The 20,270-nt window shown below is 42.9% G+C and overlaps 1 protein-coding gene and 1 long non-coding RNA gene across 9 annotated transcripts in view; one reads left to right on the top strand and one right to left on the bottom strand.

Moving 5' to 3' along the window:
• The window catches only part of LOC147272741 (uncharacterized), a 108,733-nt gene that overhangs the window by 27,552 nt on the left and 60,911 nt on the right, over positions 1-20,270 (top strand). For all 7 annotated transcript variants that reach the window (XR_015112269.1, XR_015112281.1, XR_015112277.1 and 4 more), the window contains exons 3-4: positions 9,419-9,529; positions 12,529-12,612. This is a non-coding gene — a long non-coding RNA (uncharacterized LOC147272741). The remainder of the gene's footprint in view (positions 1-9,418; positions 9,530-12,528; positions 12,613-20,270) is intronic.
• The window catches only part of prox1a (prospero homeobox 1a), a 30,068-nt gene continuing 17,637 nt past the window's right edge, over positions 7,840-20,270 (bottom strand). For both annotated transcript variants that reach the window (XM_086200554.1, XM_086200561.1), the window contains exon 7: positions 7,840-10,016. In XM_086200554.1, coding sequence (XP_086056680.1) covers positions 9,831-10,016 — 186 coding nt within the window. In that variant the 3' untranslated portion in view covers positions 7,840-9,830. The remainder of the gene's footprint in view (positions 10,017-20,270) is intronic.

Genomic DNA, 20,270 nt, shown 5'->3' with positions numbered 1-20,270 from the left:
TAGAAAATATGAACGCACATTCACTAAATTTCTTAATTGTTTTCACTTCTGTTGTGTTACTGTAGAAGCTTGATGAAGCTTAACCTTGTTTCAACCCCGATAAAACTCTTCTTCGGCCTCATTGTTTGGCCTCAGACCTGCTTAACTACCAATTGACAGGTGCTCACAAGTGCCTGTGTGTGTGTGTGTGTGTGTGTGTGTGTGTGTGTGTGTGTGTGTGTGTGTGTGTGTTATATTTTCCATGTTGTGTTCACCCAGTCCTCCAGCTGACCTGCTGGTGAACCTTGACCACTGCCAGTTCAAAGAAACCGCAGCAGCTTATTTGTAGTCCATCTGTGTGTGGATGTACGAGCATGAGAGGCCTGAGATTCTTCCCCTCCGTCACCTCTGTCATGAGCCTTCACTCGTCTCTTTCTCTTTCTGTTTATCTCTGTTTTTTTTTGCACCTCACAAATGAGGATGTCGTCTTTTATACCCACAGCAACTCCTCTAAAATGTTGCCTCTTAGTAGGCAGTGCTAAACTTGACAATACCCACTGTGTCATGCCGTTATTTATAGAATGTGTCTCTGAAGAGGGCTCTTGTAGGAGCCCTATCCGTTTCTTGATAAATGAAATTCCTCGGCCCGCTCCGGGGGTCTTAACAAAAGGACAACGCCAAGCTTAAGAGATTCAAAATATTTAAAGACACACATGTGCAGCTGCTCCGCGTGTCAAGTTCCCGTCCCATACATGTTTTATCCGTACTAGATTGTCCCTCGTCGCTCAGGGTTGCTTTCAGTCAAAATGGCAACATGCAGAGGTATCAAATAGGAGGGAGTGACATTGACTGTATGACTACAGCCACATAACAGGCACACTCAGGCTGACAGGAGAAGAATCCTGCCTTGAGCCTTCTTTTTATTTATTGTAAACCAAATACAATTGGCTTTCAGGGCATTTGTCAGCAATACTGAGTATTGGATGAGCATTTTTGTGGGTTCTTATTTTAGGAATTTAGGACTGAACATTTTCAGGTGATGTACATCTACCTAAAATTCACTAAAGTAACGCAAATTTTCTTATGTTATATAAAAGTTTTTTCTGAAAAACAGTAGACCAAATGATTGGTTTCTGGTTATTTGCTGCCTATGTGCTATCTAGTGGTTTTCATTTTTACCTAGTTGTAAGCTTGGTATTCAGTAGTTCAAGGCTGAAGTTTGCTGTTCTTTTGACTTTGATGGTTTATGCTCTTAATTTCAGTTAAATCAATTTAAGAATACACAGATGCTGTGACAAAAATCAGGTTTAGATATAAACTGGACATTATCTATGGATTTAACTTCGTCAAAGTAATGAGATAACATGGCTTGAGTCTCACTATTACTCTAACAAACCCTCGTCCTGCTAACGGGGCTTTTCTTAGGGTCTAATCTGAAACTGAGACACAGCAAAAAGGACAAACGGAAAGAGGGTGACAGACAAAGAGAGGAGGAAACAGCAAAGTGTGTGAGTGGGGGATGTCAGGAGGGTAGGGAGGTGCGGATTAAAATGGAACAGCCCGGGGCTCCTCTCCGTATTTGTCTGGTTAAAGGACAAAGTGTGAGGGGGAAGTTAGTCTGTGTGTGTAGATGAGAGATGTGTGTGTTAGTTGATAGAACCCCTGGTATTCTTGAAAGGCTCTTATTGACGGACTTAATGCCCTTATTGGACATGAGACACGTGGCTGACACGCTCCCTCGAGTGTGTGTGCGTGTCCGAGCTAGCGTTGAAAGTGTGTGTATCTGTAAGCTTGCACTATGTGTGTGTGAGCCCCCTGTATCTGCCCTGTGTGAGCCTGTATTGATTTCAACGCCAGAAGTCGCCTCTCTCGGCTGGTTGAACTTTACCGTCCCAGGGTGTCCAGCCGCTGTCCTCAGGATGCCTGATAACACGTAGAAAGTTCAAAAGCTTTCACACAACCAGCATGTCCCTCAAATCTACATTCACAGATCTCCTGAAAGCATTTTTCAACCATTTTTACCTGCTTTGCTTTGTCTTTGACTGTGTTTTAATGACTTAATGCAGCTAGTGAGCAAAGCCTATCAGGCAGGATTAATTGAAAAGCCTCGACTGCAACAAAAGATTCAGATATCCTCGAAACATAATTTTTAATTCCTTTAAAAGCACAGACAGTTGAGGCTCTTTGAATGACAGTATTTCTATTTTTTTAAATGACTGGCTATTGTTCCTAAAATTAAATCATCTAGAGAAAACGCTATTCAGAAAGTTAACTTGTGGCCAACTTTGTTCAGCCAGTTGTCCACACAAGCAGAATTTCTTTTTTCTTTTTGTCAGAATACTAAATGCAGCCATTGAGATGTGTTGTAATTGGGTTAAAACACCAGACATAAAAATAGTAACTATAAAGGAACACGCCACCTTTTTGGGAAATACACTTATTTGCCATCCACCCAGAGCCAGACAAGAAGATTGACACTCTTCTCTCCTCTGTGCTATATTAGGGGGCTGAGACCAACGCTAGTTAGCTTAGCACAATGAATGGCAGTGGACCACCACGTTAGCATAGCTCTGTTTCATCAGCACTCTTTACCTGATTTGATGTAGCTATGGCTTTGCATAACATTTGCTGTGATTTAACAGTCAGATGCACTGCTGGAAGCCTTTCTGACAGGACGCAGAGATTGACACAGCATTTTAGAGGTTCCTCCAATAAAACCTTTGCTGACACCTAGAAGAGCGACTGCTGCTACTCATGACGGCCAATTCTATCAGAGAGGATGAGGAGGGTTACCTCTGGATGCACTGGGATCCTGAACCTGTTTGATTTCAACCAGGAAACGCAGAGGAGGATTGACAGAGGTATGCTACTCTGCCCATCTACAGCCATTCACTGTGCTAAGCTAACTAGTGTTGGGCTCAGCTCCATGATGCTCAGCTGCTGCTGGCTGTGGGGAAGTTGGACAGTAAGCACATTACCAAAGAAAAATTAGTGTGTTCTTTTAACCCAAACCAACCCCAATAAGACCTTCATGGTAGTTGGGTGACATCATCGTGATCACTTTGATCGTAATGGAAAGTCATGTTATATCGATAGATGCAGATTGCCCTTTTGACCCTTGTATTTTATTATTTTGTCTTCTTTCAATTTGTCTTCCTTTCCTCTCATTCCTCTTTCCCCTCCCTTTGTGCAGTGAAAAAGTGCAGTCTTGGCGTTTTCAGTCTCATATCAAATGCTCATGTGCGTAAAGGGAGACAAAGATGCCAGCCAGTGTTACTGTGTGTGTGAGATCGTGTGTGTGTGTGTGTGTGTGTGTGTGTGTGTGTGTGTGTGCAAGGAAACATTGCATCGAAGCACCAGTGAACATCTGGCCTATGTGCCAATGATTGGTTGGGGAAGTTCCTCAGGATATAACACTTGAAAATGTCTTGGCATGTTCGCGGTGACAGCAGTGCAGCGTGTGTGTGAGTGTGTGTGATGACTGTATATTGTGTGTATGAACATTAGTGAGCGATTATATGCGTGTGTGAGGGATGATTGTATTGTGAGTGAGATAACTATTATGTGAGTGAGTTTTAAGATGATTGTATTCAGGTTTGTGTGTCACTGTGCAGCACTTGTGTGTGTGTGTTGGGAGCTTTTACTTCCCACCATTAGCTTGATACTCTTTTTTTGAGCAGGCGGCTGATTCTTCCCCTGATTACTATTTAGACTTCCACTCGTTTATGCAGCGCCATTGCTCCTTTGTTTTATCTCTTAGTTTATACCTTCTGCTAGCTCGTTATTCTTCTTTCACTGGAATAATTTTATTTTCTTTGCCCGTGGTTCATTACGGTGCCACTTAGGTTCAGAGAGAGGCCAGTAGAAGTTTTTTTCCTTTGATTCTATGTCTTCAACCTCCTCACCTCCTTTCTTTTAAGTCCCCCCTACTCTGTCATTCTTCGTCTGTTAATTATTTCTCTCCTTTGTGACTCACACACTCTGATTACCCAGTACACATGTTTCCGAACTCCATTGATCGCACATGCGTCTGTTGTGTTGTGCCCGTTAAGAAGGTGGCGGCCCTCATCCGCAACATCCGCCTGGTGGCGGCGGCGGTGGCGGCGGGCCGTGGAAGATGTGGCAGGGTTGTTAAAAGTGTTGTTAAGAGAGCGTCTGGCAGCTGTTCCTGACAGGTTGGGGATGGAAGGACAGATGGTGTTTGATTAGCGAACAGACTGCTGATGGAAGGAGGGATGGAGGGAGGAATGAGGAAAGGGGGAGGAATATCTGATAGAAGCGAGGGTGAGAAGAAGATGGAAGGATCGGGGGAGATACTTTAAGGATGGATAGATGGCTGAAGGCAGGCAATAGATGGAGTGATTGATATCTGAAATATTAGGGATTGATAGAAGTGAAGATGCTACCTTAATAGCTCAAGTCTTAGCAATTATTATTGATTGACATAGAAATCAATTAGTAAATGAAAAGAAATGGCTGAATGGAGACTAGAAGGGATGCTGAGTGTGTTGGGAGGAGGAAGCGCCTCTGTTAGAAATAACAATTACCTTAATTCAGCTGGGTGTCATCTTAAAGGACTCATGCAAATAAACCTGCAGCGTTGGCTGATTAAAGTCTGTTCAACAAGCTCACACACACACGCACACACATACACACACACACACACGCGCGCCATCCATTTTACTCAGACTACAGTTGTAGGTCTTTAGAGCAAGCTACTATCTTTCAGAAACACCTGTAGCTTTTGCAGGACAGGTTCTAGGATTTGAGCTTGAGCTGGAGGAGAATCTAACACCTGTCGATGTTTCCTACCTCACATAATCGCAGCAATAACAGCAGCAACAATGTTGGTGCATTAGCCTGCAGTGTGTGGCTCACTGGTGGACTGGCACCCTCGCCGGTTTAGAATCAGTAGCAGTCTCACATTTATTTAATCACTGAGGTCCCATTAAACATTTCTTCTTCCAGGAAGTTCTGATCTACACAGCAGCACCAACAGTCCTTAAATCAGAAAAGAAGTGCAACATCACTTCTTTTGTTCATTTTTATACCTCTGCGTTTCCCCACATCTGTATCCAGAAGCATGACACCTCGGTGTTGTTCACCCATCCCTTCCGTTTTCATGAGTGTGGTATCTCAGGAACTCCTGAAGGAATTTCCTCAGATTTATCATCTGGACTCAGGAATGGACAGATGACATTTTGATGGTCAAAGGTCAAGATCAGTGTGAGTTCCTCTGCCAGTTATTGCAAGATTCCTCACAAATTGAAATCTATCTTTACTGTGACATAACAATGTTGTGCAAACTCTTCTCTGGCCATTTTTCAATGACATAACCTTTTCATTCTTTACTGCTACATTATGGAGACAAATACTGTCAGTGCCATTCGACTGTGATTACACACTTGTTACAGAAGGATAAAGGCTAGTAATTATAAATAAAATTAAGGTTTACAATAATTTGGTTATATTAGAGCATTTACATCTGTGGAGTCGGGCTGTTGATGTGATTATTCTCATTATCTGAAACGGTAATTTTGAAGTGACATCAAGTGATGCGTCTGCTTGAACCCAGGCTGTTTCATCCACCTACCAATATGGCAGCTAGCGTGAATAACGTGGCAGAAGAAACACTTTTCCCTCATCCTCCACAGTCCAATTTAGCTGCAGTTAACACAGACAAGTCAGTTATAGCTATTAGAATTATGTTGAGGAGAGATTTTCTCCATAATATACTCTCCCCCTACTCCATAATAATAGCAGCCATTACCCAAGATGTATCACTGTCATGCCATCTCAGCGGACAATAAGCGTGTTTGCAACTGTGTAAGTGTGTTTGTGCGTATGACGAGGTGATTGAGAATGAAACAATCAGCAGGCCAACACAAACACAGCTGTTTTATTGTTGCGCTGCTCAGATGTGCTTTCACAGACAGACGGCGTGTGTGCGCGCGCTCGTGTGTGTGTGTGTGTTAGCGTGATCATATAGAGCAAAAAGTGACCCCGCCTCCTGTTCAGCCCCTCCGGTTCTAATGAAAAGCTTTGGCAGTGTTAGCTAATGCACAAGATACCCCTCATCTCGCTCCGTCTGTGTTCTTTTTGTTATTAAAGTTGAAACCTGCAACAATTTTACTTAATGTGTCATTACTTTATCCATCTGTGTGGTCTGGAAGTGCATACCAATGATGGAGGTGCCACCATTGAGCCCGCAGTAGAAGACCTGAGATGAAAAGCAACCAGATAAGCTGTGAATCCAAATGGAACAACGGTGTATGTTGACGCTCGTGTGACGGACAGTAATTATCAGCACTGGGAAATTAGGAAATCATATGTTAGCTATCACTGACAGACATTTAAAAATGGTGCCATGGGCTCTGTGATTATAGCAACACTTTTGAAGAATGTTTCCGAAGAAGTATAATCCTAGTTTTCAGGAGTGCACTTTTTGACCAAGAGAAAGGGTACAAATTGAACTGGAGGGTAAACCCTCCCCCTCTACGCCATGCATTCGTTCCCTTAGTTGCACATGGGCACCTCTATTTTTGAGTGTGTTGGTCCATCTGTAGTTGTTTTTTTGAGGGTGATTTGAGTCTTTCTTGAAACAGAGCAGTGACCAAGTGGAAGATCGAATGATCAGGTGTGGTTGAAGTTCTGCATTTTGGCCCCTGCCATCTTGGCGTTGCGTAAATGGAGGTTGCCATATTGCCATGGGACTGTGCAGCTTTGTGGCAAGATGCAAAGGATTGTCTTTGTGTTTAAGATTTGTGAGTTGGAGGATTTTTGAATGGCTCATGCGCTGTTTGGATGTGCAGAAAGTTGAGGTTTTAGTACCTTAAATATCTCAAACCACCATTTGATTATCTTTAGTCTTCAAAGACAACACCGCTATGAAGATGAGAAGTTCCTCTCTGCAGCAAAAGCCTTTATACAACTGTTTGTAACTGTGGCGCACTCCTGTGTAGGCTTCTGCTGTGGTAATTTATTGCTCATTTAACCTGATAAACAAGGCTGCTGAAGGTGGAAAAGTGCAATATAAATTCAGTCCATTTAGTATTTTGTACCATTTGGTTTTGTCATAAAGCACACATCTTAACATACCGCATCATGAGAAACGTTGAAATGGTGTTTAAACTTGAGCACAAAGGTGTGTATCCATGTTTATTTACACACCTTGTTTTTGTTTGTGTGTGTGCGAGAGAGAAGAAAGTAGCGCATTGAGTGCTGGCACGTTATCCCATGCTGGTGATGGTGGTTGGCATTGTGTGATGCCAGTTAGTGTTTGGCGCCAACACACACGGAGCATGGCGTGTGTGTGTGTGTGTGTGTGTGTATGTGTGTCAGAGAGGTAAGATGAAATGGAAACGGGAGAAGTAAGGAAGGAGAGATATATCAGTGATGGAGCGGTGGTGGAGGACGAAGAGAACAGGGAGAAGGATGGTGGGGCAACAAGGGCAGACAGGCCATGCCTTTGTGTGTGTGTGTGTGTGTGTGTATGAGTGAGTCTGTACCTATGTCTTTTTGTGTGTGTCTGTCCCTGCGTCTTTGTACTGGCTAATCTAGGCGTCAGCAGCTTTTTGAGGCTTTTGTGCTGACAATAATCACACAGCTCTCCTCTTTTCAATTCATCAGCAACAACAACAAGGGATCACATGTCCCCTATACAGAATACAGAGCACAGGAGAGGGAGAGAGGCAGGGAGGGCATGGACCGAGTTAAAGTGGCCATCATGTTGCCTAGTTACCGCTGGGGTTGATGGCCATTTGGTGTGTGTGTGGGTAGGCAAGCGGTCAACGCCCTCTACACTTAGTACAAATAGAATACACACTTTATTTTTTTTCTCAAAGAATAATTTATTTCATGTTGCAGTGTGATGGATGAACAATGAGTAAACCACTGGTCAAATCTGTAGCAAGCATTAATCATCAGAATAACATTAATAGGAATAATTATTTCAATTATAAATAAAACAATATCAGAGTGATCAGAGTAATTATTACATCTATACAAGCTACAAATATCAGCATTTTGTTGTATTTTTTTTTTCTGCGGTTAAAACCTTATAAACTTCACACGTGACCCGGCTGTCGCAGATGACCCTCGTGGCTGCCCAGAGCACAGAGAAATCAGTTTCAAGGTTCCAGACATGAAGGGAGACACTTTTAAATGTTAATTTAGGAATTGCACATCAGTCTGATGTCATTTTCCAAACAGGACTTCATCAAAAAAACTGTATTTTGCCTTTCAAGTACTCACAAATCAATGGATCAAAGTCCCCCCCCCCCCCCCTTGCTGGATTACTTGTTTGTGACCTCAGAGTGAAGAGAGGGCATTGAGGATGTTGAAAGAAACTTCCCAAAAATGTCCACTAATACAGTTTGTGAGCTCCACACACCTTTCGTGAGTACTTGAAAGGCTTTTTGCATGACATTTTGCTTTGAGTCCAGAATTCTCAAACCAGGGCTTTAACAACTGATTTGAGGTGTATATCATCAGACGTTGGACTGATAATGAGAGATGGACAAATAATGATAGATCACGTCTCATCCAGGACAAATTGGAATGATTGTTTTGGTTAATGATTATCACAAAAGTAAGTAAACACTACAACATAAAGTAAATCCACTTTTTGTGAGGAGTAACATTACAGATTGATGTCATATTGAAAACCAAGGGACAAATTAAGCTGCAAGTGAAATGAAACCTGCATGCTTGGTAAGTGCTGTAATTTGGACATGTTATGAATGAACCTGGTGATTTATCACTTATAAACCAGAATGAGCATTTGTGACAGCTGATAAATGAAGAAATTTCAGCACAAAAAAGTGAAAAATAGTTTGGAATTATTTAGAACTTCATTGTTCCACCACAGACACAGAGGTGTGTTGGTCACATAACACCGTATTTATCTTTCTCAAAGATGTTGGATGCTAAAAGTAAACTTCAAGACTTCAGTAGTGGCTTCATCCATGATTTCATTTTTGACATTAAATAGTAAAATGTTGTCTTCGATGCTCTGGGAACCTGGAGGCAACACCAGCAAGGTGTGGGGGGTGGGGGTTGGAGGGGGGGGGGCGGGGCAGGGCAGGGAGAGCCACACAGTCAAAACAAACACCCAGTAAGTAAGAAGAGCAGGAAGTTAAAAGAGGAGGGGAAACTAAGTTTGTGTTTTCGCTCAGTTTGTCTGGGTTGGGGCGAGGGTATGCTACTGAGCTTTCCTATTCAAGAAGTTTGTGTGTGTGTGTGTGTGTGTGTGTGTGTGTGTGTGTGTGTGCGTGCGTGCATGTGCATCTATGTGATGGTTCATAGAAGAGAGGCTGTAAGCTTATACAAAGGAGAAAAAATACAGAAACATCACTTGTTTTCCCAAAAATGTCCATGAAACTTGAAACATCCACAATAAAAAGATTTTTTTTTTATATATTATCTTCTTTACTTTTAGTTCACTCTGAAGATTGATCCATTGTCCTCGTCATTCCTCCAGAGAAGGATGAGCTTGGACGAGGTGGAGGAGGAAGAGGAGACGGGGTTTTCGGCAAGAAGGAGCTTTTCTGTAAGTGCAAGGAGGTTCAACGCTCACTGTTTTGCTTTTAATTCATAAAAGTCTAAACTCAACCTGTTAGTACGTTCTGACTCTGTGAGCCCTCTACTTTATTCTAGAGGAATATTTTTTCTTCATAAAACATCTTGAGGGGAGTTTTGTCTGTAAAACAAACTTCTCTGGAAGCCTCAGACAAGCATCACTTCACAAATCTCTGCATCGCGTCAGCAAAGGCCTTATTTCTGTTGTTTTACAAGCTTCTCATGGTCCTCTGAGGTTTGTCCAGCTTTCCGTGCTTCCGCCCTCGTCCTAGTCAGTCATGGAGGAGTTCCTGTAGACAGTTAGGTGATTTGAAGATCTCAGGAACCTCACTGTCTAGTTTGCAGATCACCTTGTAGATGGCCTTCTTCCAAGATGGATCTGCGTCCTTGCCGGCCACAATGGCGTTAAAGAACTCCCGCAGAGTCACCTGAGCCACCTCCAGGAATCGATCAGGAACCTGGAGAACAAGAAATCATTTTGATGGTAATCATGGTATCAGCTAAAGAGGAACTTCCCAACAACTTCCCCTTTTCTTGTTTAACACTTACAATTTCAGTATTTATGACCGCAAAGACGCTCAAAATAGTGAACTATGTTACTTCTACAAAAGCAAACAATTGTTTCCACCTCAGAGGTGATCCAGCAGTGAAGCGGTGACTGTATGGGAAAGTATGTGAGCACCTCAACGTGATGTGATTAATCAGCTACTATATCAGACTCCTCTCTGGTGCCAGGCTTTCCAGCAGATGTTGAAAAGTGGCTGCAGAGAGTTGCTGATGTTGAGTGAAATGGCCTGGCTCACAGTCAGCCTTCGGTTCACTCGAGGGCTCGGTGCAGGACAGGCTCCTCCAACCAGTCCTCCAGGAACTTCGGAGGGTTATGGACAGAGATGTCCCCATACTTTTGGAAGTATACAGTCTGCCTACAGAGATTTTGGGAGGATCTTATATGCATATGAGGTTCATAGATCGAAAGAAAAGCCCAAATACAATGTTAAAATTACTGGAGCAATTGAGCTTTCCTCAGTCGTAGTTACATCTCAGATGACTTCTTCTTTTCCAGGGAGGCTTTGGGATGATTTATAATAATAATAATACATTTTATTTATAAGGCGCCTTTCAAGGCACTCAAGGTCGACCACAGAAAGAGAAAATTCCCTTCAAATAACTTGAAATGGAAAGGCATCAAATTTGGAAATATAATAGAGATAAGATTTTGTTTTTAGAGAGTGATTTTTAAGTATCTGATTAAGTGTGTGTGTGTGTGTGTGTGTGTGTCTCTCAGGTGTCTGTTTCTATATCTGCTCCAAGTTCTTCTTTACAAGAGAACTTCCTCTTAACTAGTTCCCTTTTCTGAATACATCTAGACTGTGTGTGTGTGTGTCTGTCTGGTTGTGTCAGAGTTCATAATACACACAGATAACGGCAGATGACACATGACAGGTATTCTCATGATATAGGGAAGTAAATCTTTGCAAAGTCCTGGTGGATTGATTTACTGTAAAAGTGAAGTTAAGGATGGTATAATGGGTTTGACAAGCTGTGGTTAAGGGTAAGTCCAAGTGTAAAAAGATGAGGGGATCCAATTGTCCTTTCCACATATGACATAAATGGATGGTCATCATAAGGGTGTGTGTGTGTGTGTGTGTGTGTGTGTGTGTGTGTACTATTATATTATTATTGTGTGTTTTCAAAGCAGCGTTTGACACCAAAACACACACAGGCATGAACGCACACATTTTTCAGTCTGTTTTCTGCCCCTTCTCCCGGGGGCAAGATCATACAAAGACACTAAACAACCTGACAAGTATTCTCATCTCTCCTGCTTCTTGCATGCAGATGCACACACACACACACACACACACACACACCTGCTGACACCTCCATACGAGGTGCATGTTTCTATCCACTTCAACAAACTCACACACATAGAGGACAACAGAGTGCCGTCTGGGTGTAACCCTGTCACGCGTGGCAGGACATGCCAAGGTTAGCCGCCACCACAACGGATGAATCAACCCCCCCCCCCCCCCCCCCCCACACACACACACACACACACACACACACACACACACACATAAATGATTCCCTAGACTCCCATACACTCTGTCTACCCTCTCTCTCCTTTTAGCTGGCCCCTTGAGACCACAGTTATTTCAATGAGACCCTCTGTCACTGTCTGGCTATAGACACTACTCACACAGACTCAAACACAACTTTCCAGGGAATATCTACATACTAGATTTGTAAACATTCATGCAACCAGAATCTTGTTTTCTCTCACCTGCCTCTCTGAGCGTGTTGACGTAGCAACCAGAGAGCAGTTTTCTAGATTCAGCCCCTGAATTTGCTGGTTGAAAACTCAAACCACCCTAAATTTTGTACTGCTTGCTCATTAACACCAAGGTGACTACGATAGAAAATCCCAAGTAGGAAAGAAACAGAATGACAGTATGAACACAGTATGAGCTCATTCATGAAACTTCAACCTGAAAAAAACTTTTGTATTTTAAAAAGCTGGAACACATTTCTCTGTTTTCTTGAGCTATTTAAAGTGCAAGAAAATACAGGAAGCCTCAAAGTCAGGCTGCTGTTTTTAATAGTTGCAGTGAAACTGCCCTCTGGGACAAATAAAAGTTGAGCTTGATCTTGAAGATGAATGTGCCTTTGAGGCATCCTCACCTTCCCGAATGACATCACTTCATCCTTTAGTTGTTCATAAAAGAAGACAAACACTTTCGGGGAACTCTTATTTCTTTCCTTATGTCCAATTTGAATTTAAATGCTCTTCACCAAACACCCTTGTGCCTCTGCTTGTCTATTTGTAATCTCAAATCACATGCAGCTATGAAACAGAAACCACCACGTCCAGTGAAGGATGAAAAACCTGATTCATTGTCCTTCACCTCAGAGGGTCCGAGCGTCGCCTAGTTCAGCACAATGATTGTGTGTTTTTTAAAAATGTTTCAGGATGCAGCAGAGAGAGAGAGGACTCAAAGTGCTGAAGCAAGACATCAGCGGGGAGAGAGAAGGACACTGCTGATTCACGGAGAGGTAGGAAGCTGAAAGAATTAAATGAAGCAAGGAGGATATTGTGTGTCCGGCTGGGTTTCAGCACAACACACAGACACACACTTGGGCCCAGATGCCCAGATTTGTCTGGCCATCGTAAATCAGTCCAATAAAGAGATCTAAATTAGGCCATCATCAATACAGATGGGCTTGTTTCCCCGGTGTGTATGTGTGAGTGTGTGATTTACTCCTGGCTCGGATCTTGATATGATGTCTAGTTGCCAGGAGAGGGAGGACGAGCAAGGAATGGGGAAACTGGGAAAGGGAAAGAAAGATAACGAGGAAGAAAGACACTTCGTTCCCAGTAAACATAATTCGCATGATTGCTCTGGTTTGGTGGGTAAATATTGGATGAAGGCAAGCTCAATTACTCTCTCTTCACACACACACACACACACACACACGCACACACACACACACACACACACAGAAGGACAAGAGCCTGTAAATCTCTAAATCGCTGCCCAACAAAGAGGCCTACTGGGACGCCCTCCCTCTTTCTTTTCTCTCCTCCTCCTCCTCCTCCCTCTTTCTGTCTCTCACAGGCAGAAAATGCGTTTGCAGAAACTGAATTTTTGATCTGAATAATTGAAAAGCTGAATTTGAACTCCAATATTCAGTTTCAAATTGAACTATTGGCATGAGCGGTGATCGTCATTATTCCTGAAAACACATAAGAGCGCCACCTGCAGAAACGTAGCGCGAGCACTTGGCAACAGTGACGTCAGCTTTGCTGTGCCAGTAGCACAAACGGCCAGCGTTGTACTGGAAATTATTTTTAGAATAAAAAAGAGCCCTTTGGAAGTAGGTGACTTCTTTATGGGTACACTGTCCCATTTCAACAAAAAATAGAAAAACGTATCCCAGTCTTAAGACTCAGACAGGCGACTTTATAATCTAAAGACTATTCTTGAGAGGAATACACATTTTTAAATGTATTATTTGTTTTTCATATCGAATTGTATTCATAAATGTTAGCAAGATGATTATTATTATGCATTTTTTTAAGTGTACTATTTTATGTATTGATGGATTCTTTTTGAATTCACTTCCTCCTTTGAAATAATCTTTTTTGCTGAGATGTGCTACTCTTTTTTAGATCTCAGTGACTCTCCAACCTCCCACTGACTCTCTCTTTCTCTCACTCACACACACAAACACACACACACACTCTCACGTCAACACTTGGTTAAGTTGTCATGCATTCACTCTGTGGCCTTGAGGTCCACTTTGCTGTTGGTCAGTGGAGTATTTTTCTTTAATTGAGACAATACTGGAACTCTTTCATGTGCTGCTCCTTCGATGGACTGAGCAAGTGTGTGTGTGTGTGTGTGTGTGTGTGTGTGTGCGCGCGCGCGTAAGGCAACGTATCATTTTTGTGCCAACACGCAAGCATCTGCTTCCTTTTTCCTCCTTCATGCTCACTCACTTTCCCTGCTATCAGGCCTGGCTTTACTCACACACACCCTGGCAGCAAAAGACAAACACGTCCAAAAACACACAACCAGAGTCCCCTCACTCCTCATCGCCCTCCGTTTCCTTCGGAGAGAATGACACTTCAAAATCATTTTAGCTTTGTGTCTCTGCAGCTGTTGCTTAACATTCAAAACCAGTGCTAACAGTAACTTAGATTGTTTTTATGCTTGTAAGCTGAGCATGTTCACTCAATTTGTGTCCAAAACATTCTTGTTTTGATTCAAAACTCCAATCACACACACCGGTTGTACCTGCAAGCTCCTTGAGCACCAGCTTTTGTTTCATCTCATGCAACCGCACTCTTACCGGCTGTCTACTGTGTCCTCATTTCTGATGTGTCAGTCTCGCCCAGATCCTATCGTAAATGCCATGCTATTTCATGCACAAGCCTGCTGCAATCATGTCAGAGGGTGCAATCGAGCAGTGGATCTTTTACATGTTGAAGCGATCTATTAAAACAACACCATCAGGTATTTTGGTTGCAGGCGCAGGTGTAGATTTGGAGCTGAGCCAGTCTAAAAATATACAACTAAGACAGATTGTGCGTGACTGTCCACTGGGACTATTTCATCAATAGGTAGATAAAAGGATCCTGTCTGATTCCTTGACCAGTTCCCTCCTGTTACACTGTTTGCTGTTCATTGTAATGTCTGTATAGATGTGTGAGTGTCCCTTCAGTCTATGAAGCCCTGGCCTCATTCAAACATTCATAAATCGGGGTCTGTCATGAAACTTGTCCAGTGCGGTCCACAAGAAGTCCAGTATACATGTATCTGTTAGTGATTCTGACTTTTGGGACTCAAGTTAAAGGAGAAGACTGTTATCACCTTGTTTGTCGTCTTGGAGATGCTTTGTGTGTCCTCAATCTTTCAGGGATTCTTAATTTTGCAGAATTATTCTAACTACTAAACATAAACAAGACAGACAGTCACCTGCTGGGCTATGATCCAGTCAGTTCTATTCACACCAGGCACAAGTCCAGAGTAAATCTGGCACCACAGCCTGAGAGAAATCACACTCTGACAATTAGCTTTTGCTGCATACATTTAAGCATGTGAAGTTGGTGCTGACATATAGAGCGGTGCAGGAATGAGTCCCTAAACCTGGAAAGTTAGCATTGTTGGACCTGTTTTTGGTAAAATCTCTGGGAAGCTATGGTGACACTAACATCTGAGTTGGCTGACATGAAGACGTCGCCCCTGCGGTGCTCTATGAAATTGTTAAACTGGAGGTAAAGGGGACACTGGAGGTTCCTCCAGGACATCAGCAATATGTTTCCTTCTCTACTGCTCGTTTGTCAATCAGCCACTGATCTCACTGTCACCAAGACAATGGCAATAAAGTTTCTCTTTGTTCAGACGGCATGTGACCGAGAGGAAGGGTCTGCGTCCTGAGATTGTGTCTGTGTGTGTCTGTTCCCTCTATCTCATGAGTCTTTTTTATGTGTGTCTTCGTATCACTGCTTGGCTGCGCGTGTTCATTCTGAGCATTGGTGTGTATTTGGTGCTTGTGTGTGTGTGTGTGTGTGTGTGTGTGTGTGTGTGTGTGTGTGTGTGTGTGTGTCACCCATAGAGGACAATAGCCTGGGTCATCTGACTAAGAGGCTGCAGACCACTAGTATCACATGACACAGGCTGAAGGCCACGTCTTTGTTAGCAGGCCTATTGTTAAAGCTAAGGAGACAGCTGGGGCAGGGGAAGGGAATCACTGTATGCACAACACACACTTACAGGACCACCATACACAGGCACACACTCGCATACACCGGCCCCTCGTGACTCCAATCATGGCTCAGTGACAAAGATGATGCCTTCTTCTTCTTCCCAACTGGAATACCAAGACACACGCGCACGCACACACATTCTGCAAGCAGATAGCTATAATTATAGTGACAGAAACTGGCAGGTGGCATTGTCTGTACTTTACCCCACTCTCTGTCGAGCTGCACCACAGAGCCTCAGACAGTAATGAAGACTTAGTACTCATATTTATTCATTGAAAATATGTTCTTATACAGCTAATTTGCATCTGTAAATAATTTTGAATGACTTAAAATAGCCAGATGACATTGCTTAAGTACTTTCATGGTTATATTTTCTCAAAAAAAATTCTGGTATGGTGGGAAACCAACACTGATGCTTTAAAAGTCAACTTACGGAGTAAGTGTTTGCTTTTTAGTCTTAACCATTGCGTAAATGCATCACCGCTAGATGACCAAGCATCAGACAAATCATCCTCCTCAACTTGGACATCTTTACTCAAGGCAAGATGTCACACACATTGAATTAGAGCAAAAAAGCATTGTGAGTTAATGTCATCTGGGCAGCAAAAATGTATCCTCCGATCGATATATCTTTGTTTCTCTATTTTGAATTGAATTTTGGCATCATAAGAAAATTGTCATCAGATGCTTTGTTACCCTAAAGTTTGTCGACTCCTGGGGAAACAATCCAAAAGTAGCATTCATTCCGCATGTTTATTTAAATGTCTCTTGTATTAAAAGCCAATATTGCATAACTGTGAATGGATCCATGTCAGAGAAACAGACCAAAACTATAAGAGGAGACGGGAGAATGGAATAAATGAGGAAAATGGATCACACTCTTGGGCGGCACGGTGGTGCAGTGGCTAGCACTGTCGCCTTACAGCAAGAAGGTTCTGGGCTGGAGCACAGGGTCTTTCTGTGTGAGTCTGCATGTTCTCCCCGTTCCTGCGTGGGTTCTCTCTGGTACTCCAGCTTCCTCCCACAGTCCAAAGACATCAAGAGGGACCAGGTTAATCCAGACTCTAAATTGACTGTAGGTGTGGCTGTGAGAGCCAATGGTTGTCTGTCTCTATGTGTTGGCCCTGCCATGGACTGGTGACCCGTCCAGAGTGAACCCCGCCTCTCACCTGAAGGCTGTTGGGATAGGCTCCACCCCACCACCACCCTTAACAGGATAAGCAGTAGAAAATTGATTGATGGATCACACACTTAAGGATGAAGGGTGGACCAACATTTTTTAAATATTTTGGTGTGTACCAATGTACTGAGGCTTTATCTATTAGAGCGGGAGAGCGAGTCCGATATAAAGCTCAGGATCAGAATCGATTCCTGTGAGCTCTTTTCAGTGGACCAGGAGGAAGCCAGATGAGTGAACAGATGAATGAGAAGAGAGGGGACAACAAAGAATCCAAAACGGCGGAGAAAGACATGAGAGGTTTATCCTTTCATGAAGTGCACAGCTTATGAAACTAGATAGTCCTGAAATGTGAGTGTGTGACCACTCTGTGGCCTCCAGGTGTGTGTGTGTGTGTGTGTGTAATTCAAAGTCAAAGGGCAGATTTTGGAAGCAACCACACCCACCCTTCAAGGGAGGGCATGTCTGTTGTAACACAAATGAGTATCTGTGTATATGTGTGTGTATATGTGTGTGTGTGTGTGTGTGTGTGTGTGTGTGAAAATGTGTGAAGCGCAGCTGTGCTGTCGTTGGGTGCTGACAGAGCCAGCAAGGATCCTTGAACTGGAAAGATGAGAATGTCCTCTAGAAGGCTTCATAAAAACATTTCATTGTCCCTCCTCGAACAACACACACCAAAATGTGAGGATTTCATCTTTTTCTACATCACACACCTTTATCCCCCCTCCCTCTTGGACTTTGTGTTTGTCAGTGGGAGAAGACACTCACAAACCGCTACACTGTGACACAACAAGTCAAACTCCTGCATTTAAAATTATCCACAAAAACGTAAGAGTATTGATTGGAGAAGCGTGGTGATTGACGGCTGTGTGTATAAATATTTTCATGAAATTAGTCCAACTTGTGAGGGAAAAAAAGATTAATTCAGAATCCACCACACATTTTGCTCGTGAGACAGTTGAGGAGACTGCACTAAAACTTTGAGCACAAACGGCAGGGCAAGTTAAGAATGCCAGACTCGTCAGTCTGTTCTCAAAAAAAAGGAAGAGGAAATGTTGCTTTTTCTCTTGGCAGAAGGTAGAAACTGACACCTTTCCCTGAGTGTCCTGGCAAAGGAAATCTCTCTGTCTCTTTTTGTTTTCACACTTTTTCTGTTTTTTTTTTTGAAGATGAGACGATTGCCTGTTTCCTTTCCCTTTCTCCAGCCACCTTCCTTTCTTTGCCTTCCTCATTAGTTAGTGGGCAGAGCTGTAATTAGGACAAAATTGTTTCGGATACAGAGGGGGGGGGGAAGGAGGAGAGAGAGGGAGACGGTAAGGATGAGAGAGAGGTAAACAAGAAAGAAGAGTTTAAAGAATGTGGCTGGAGAGGAGGTAATTAATGAAGCTGCTATAATTATTGGGGCCTGTTCACGCCAACTTTTGAAGACACACAAATTACTCACCTTTCCTCTGCAAAAATCTACAGCCACCTTTATTCATCTCACCGTGACTATTTCAATCAAAAACAACTTTTTAGCAAGGAAAATGTGTTTTTTCCATGCAAGGCCAATTTTAAGTATCGAGTTTAACGAGCAGTAAATAAAAACAGGCTGAAGGAGCAAGGAAGAGTTCGAGTGGGCTAGAGGGTATCGACAGGATGGATTTAGCAGGAAGGGAGGGAGGAGAGAGCAAGGAAAGAGGAAGGAGTAGAGGAATGGAGGGGGCTGATGAGGGACAAATCAAGGTGGATGATGCTAAATTTGGCAAAAGGAGACAACTTCAGTGTGTGTGTGTGTGTGTGTGTGTGTGTGTGTGTGTGTGTGTGCGCGCGCATGCACACGAGGGGAGACTTGCTGAATCGGCCGTGGTTCCAGTTTCACGCTTCTGAGTTTGACAGAGGGAGAGAGGGAAGGGGTGGGGGGCAGAGAGAGAGTGAACGAGAGAGATAGAAAGAGAGAGAGATTGTCCCTAGCCAGTAATGTTCCCTCAGGGTGGGAAAGGGGGAGTGATAGAAGGAGGGAGCTGAAAGTGCAGAAGGAGGGCGGCAGGAAAGGGTACAAAGTAAGGAAATTTATACCCACCTTTGCAAACACACACAAAGGTGTCCACACACACACACACACATTTTTAACAGCATCTTTTTTGGAAAAAATGTGTTTTTTCTCGTAAACTACAAATGTTGACATTTTAATTCACAAAAGTCTCAGTTTGAACCCTGAATAGTCAGTCACCGATTATGTTCACCGGTTCTGAATTATTGAAAATCATAATCTGTTTGACAAATCATTACAACACAGACGCTCTACAAATTCAACATCAAGCGTCATTGTCCCGATTTGGAGACGTTTCACTACAAAAGGTGGCTAGCTTGGCAACTCAGTTTGTAGTTCTTCATATCTAGCAGCTATCCAATGTCAAAACTAGCTACTTATGAAAGTTTCCATTTGATTGTTGAGCAATGCCTTCTGGTCCTTTCCAATAAAACACAGGAAGCTAAATGTCCCCTTCAGTTTTTGGCAGACAAACCTTCTTACATTAACTGGAATGAACCAAAACGATCAAACAATGTTGGAGGCAGATATGGTGGTTGATATGATGGTTCTCCTGAGCTCCAAACCCTAAAAGTAACCCCAGTGAAGAACAGACAAAGAGAACACACACACACATAAAAGATCTGCATGTGTGTGTATCTTTGCTCTTATATCCCTGTAAAAACCTTGTGTTCTGCAAATCATGTGACAAATAGCCTACAAAACACTATTTAAACCCCTTAAAATCAGTGTGTTTGCGTGTGTGTTGAGTCTCTTAAAGCAGCAACTAAACTTCACTCTCTCTTCATAAGCAAAAATGAAAAGTGTGTGTGTGTGTGTGTGCCGGCAGTGAGGTGTGTGCTAATGGACATCTAAATGCTGCTGATGTTATGTTGGATAGTTTAAGGGCCCTCAGGTCCCCTTAGACCAATATTGGGAGAGGAAAAGTGAGCAAGGGAATGTGACTTCTGCAAATCGCTTTGACAAGGACACCCACGCCTCGAGCGGCGTCCTCTTTCGCCTCATCGAACACACACACACGCACAAACACACACACATTCTGCGACATCCACACCTCAGCAGAATCGTGAGGTGACTGTTGCGCTCTGAACAGCTGACTTGGTAGAGGACGTTTGTGAGACGGTGTTTAAGTTGTGCTGAATCCACTTTTAATCCAGTTCTCAAACTCAGCTGGAAAACCGTTTATTTAAGCCTGAATTCCACGGTATTTTCAGATTTTTTTTTTTTAAAAA

Source organism: Aulostomus chinensis, chromosome 1 (genome assembly GCF_037954235.1).
Source record: "Aulostomus chinensis isolate RoL2024-O1b breed Wild chromosome 1, RoL_Achi_v1.0, whole genome shotgun sequence".
Lineage (NCBI taxonomy): Eukaryota > Metazoa > Chordata > Actinopteri > Syngnathiformes > Aulostomidae > Aulostomus > Aulostomus chinensis.
The sequence above is the reverse complement of the archived record's forward strand: the minus strand, read 5'-3'. Positions and strand labels throughout refer to the sequence as shown.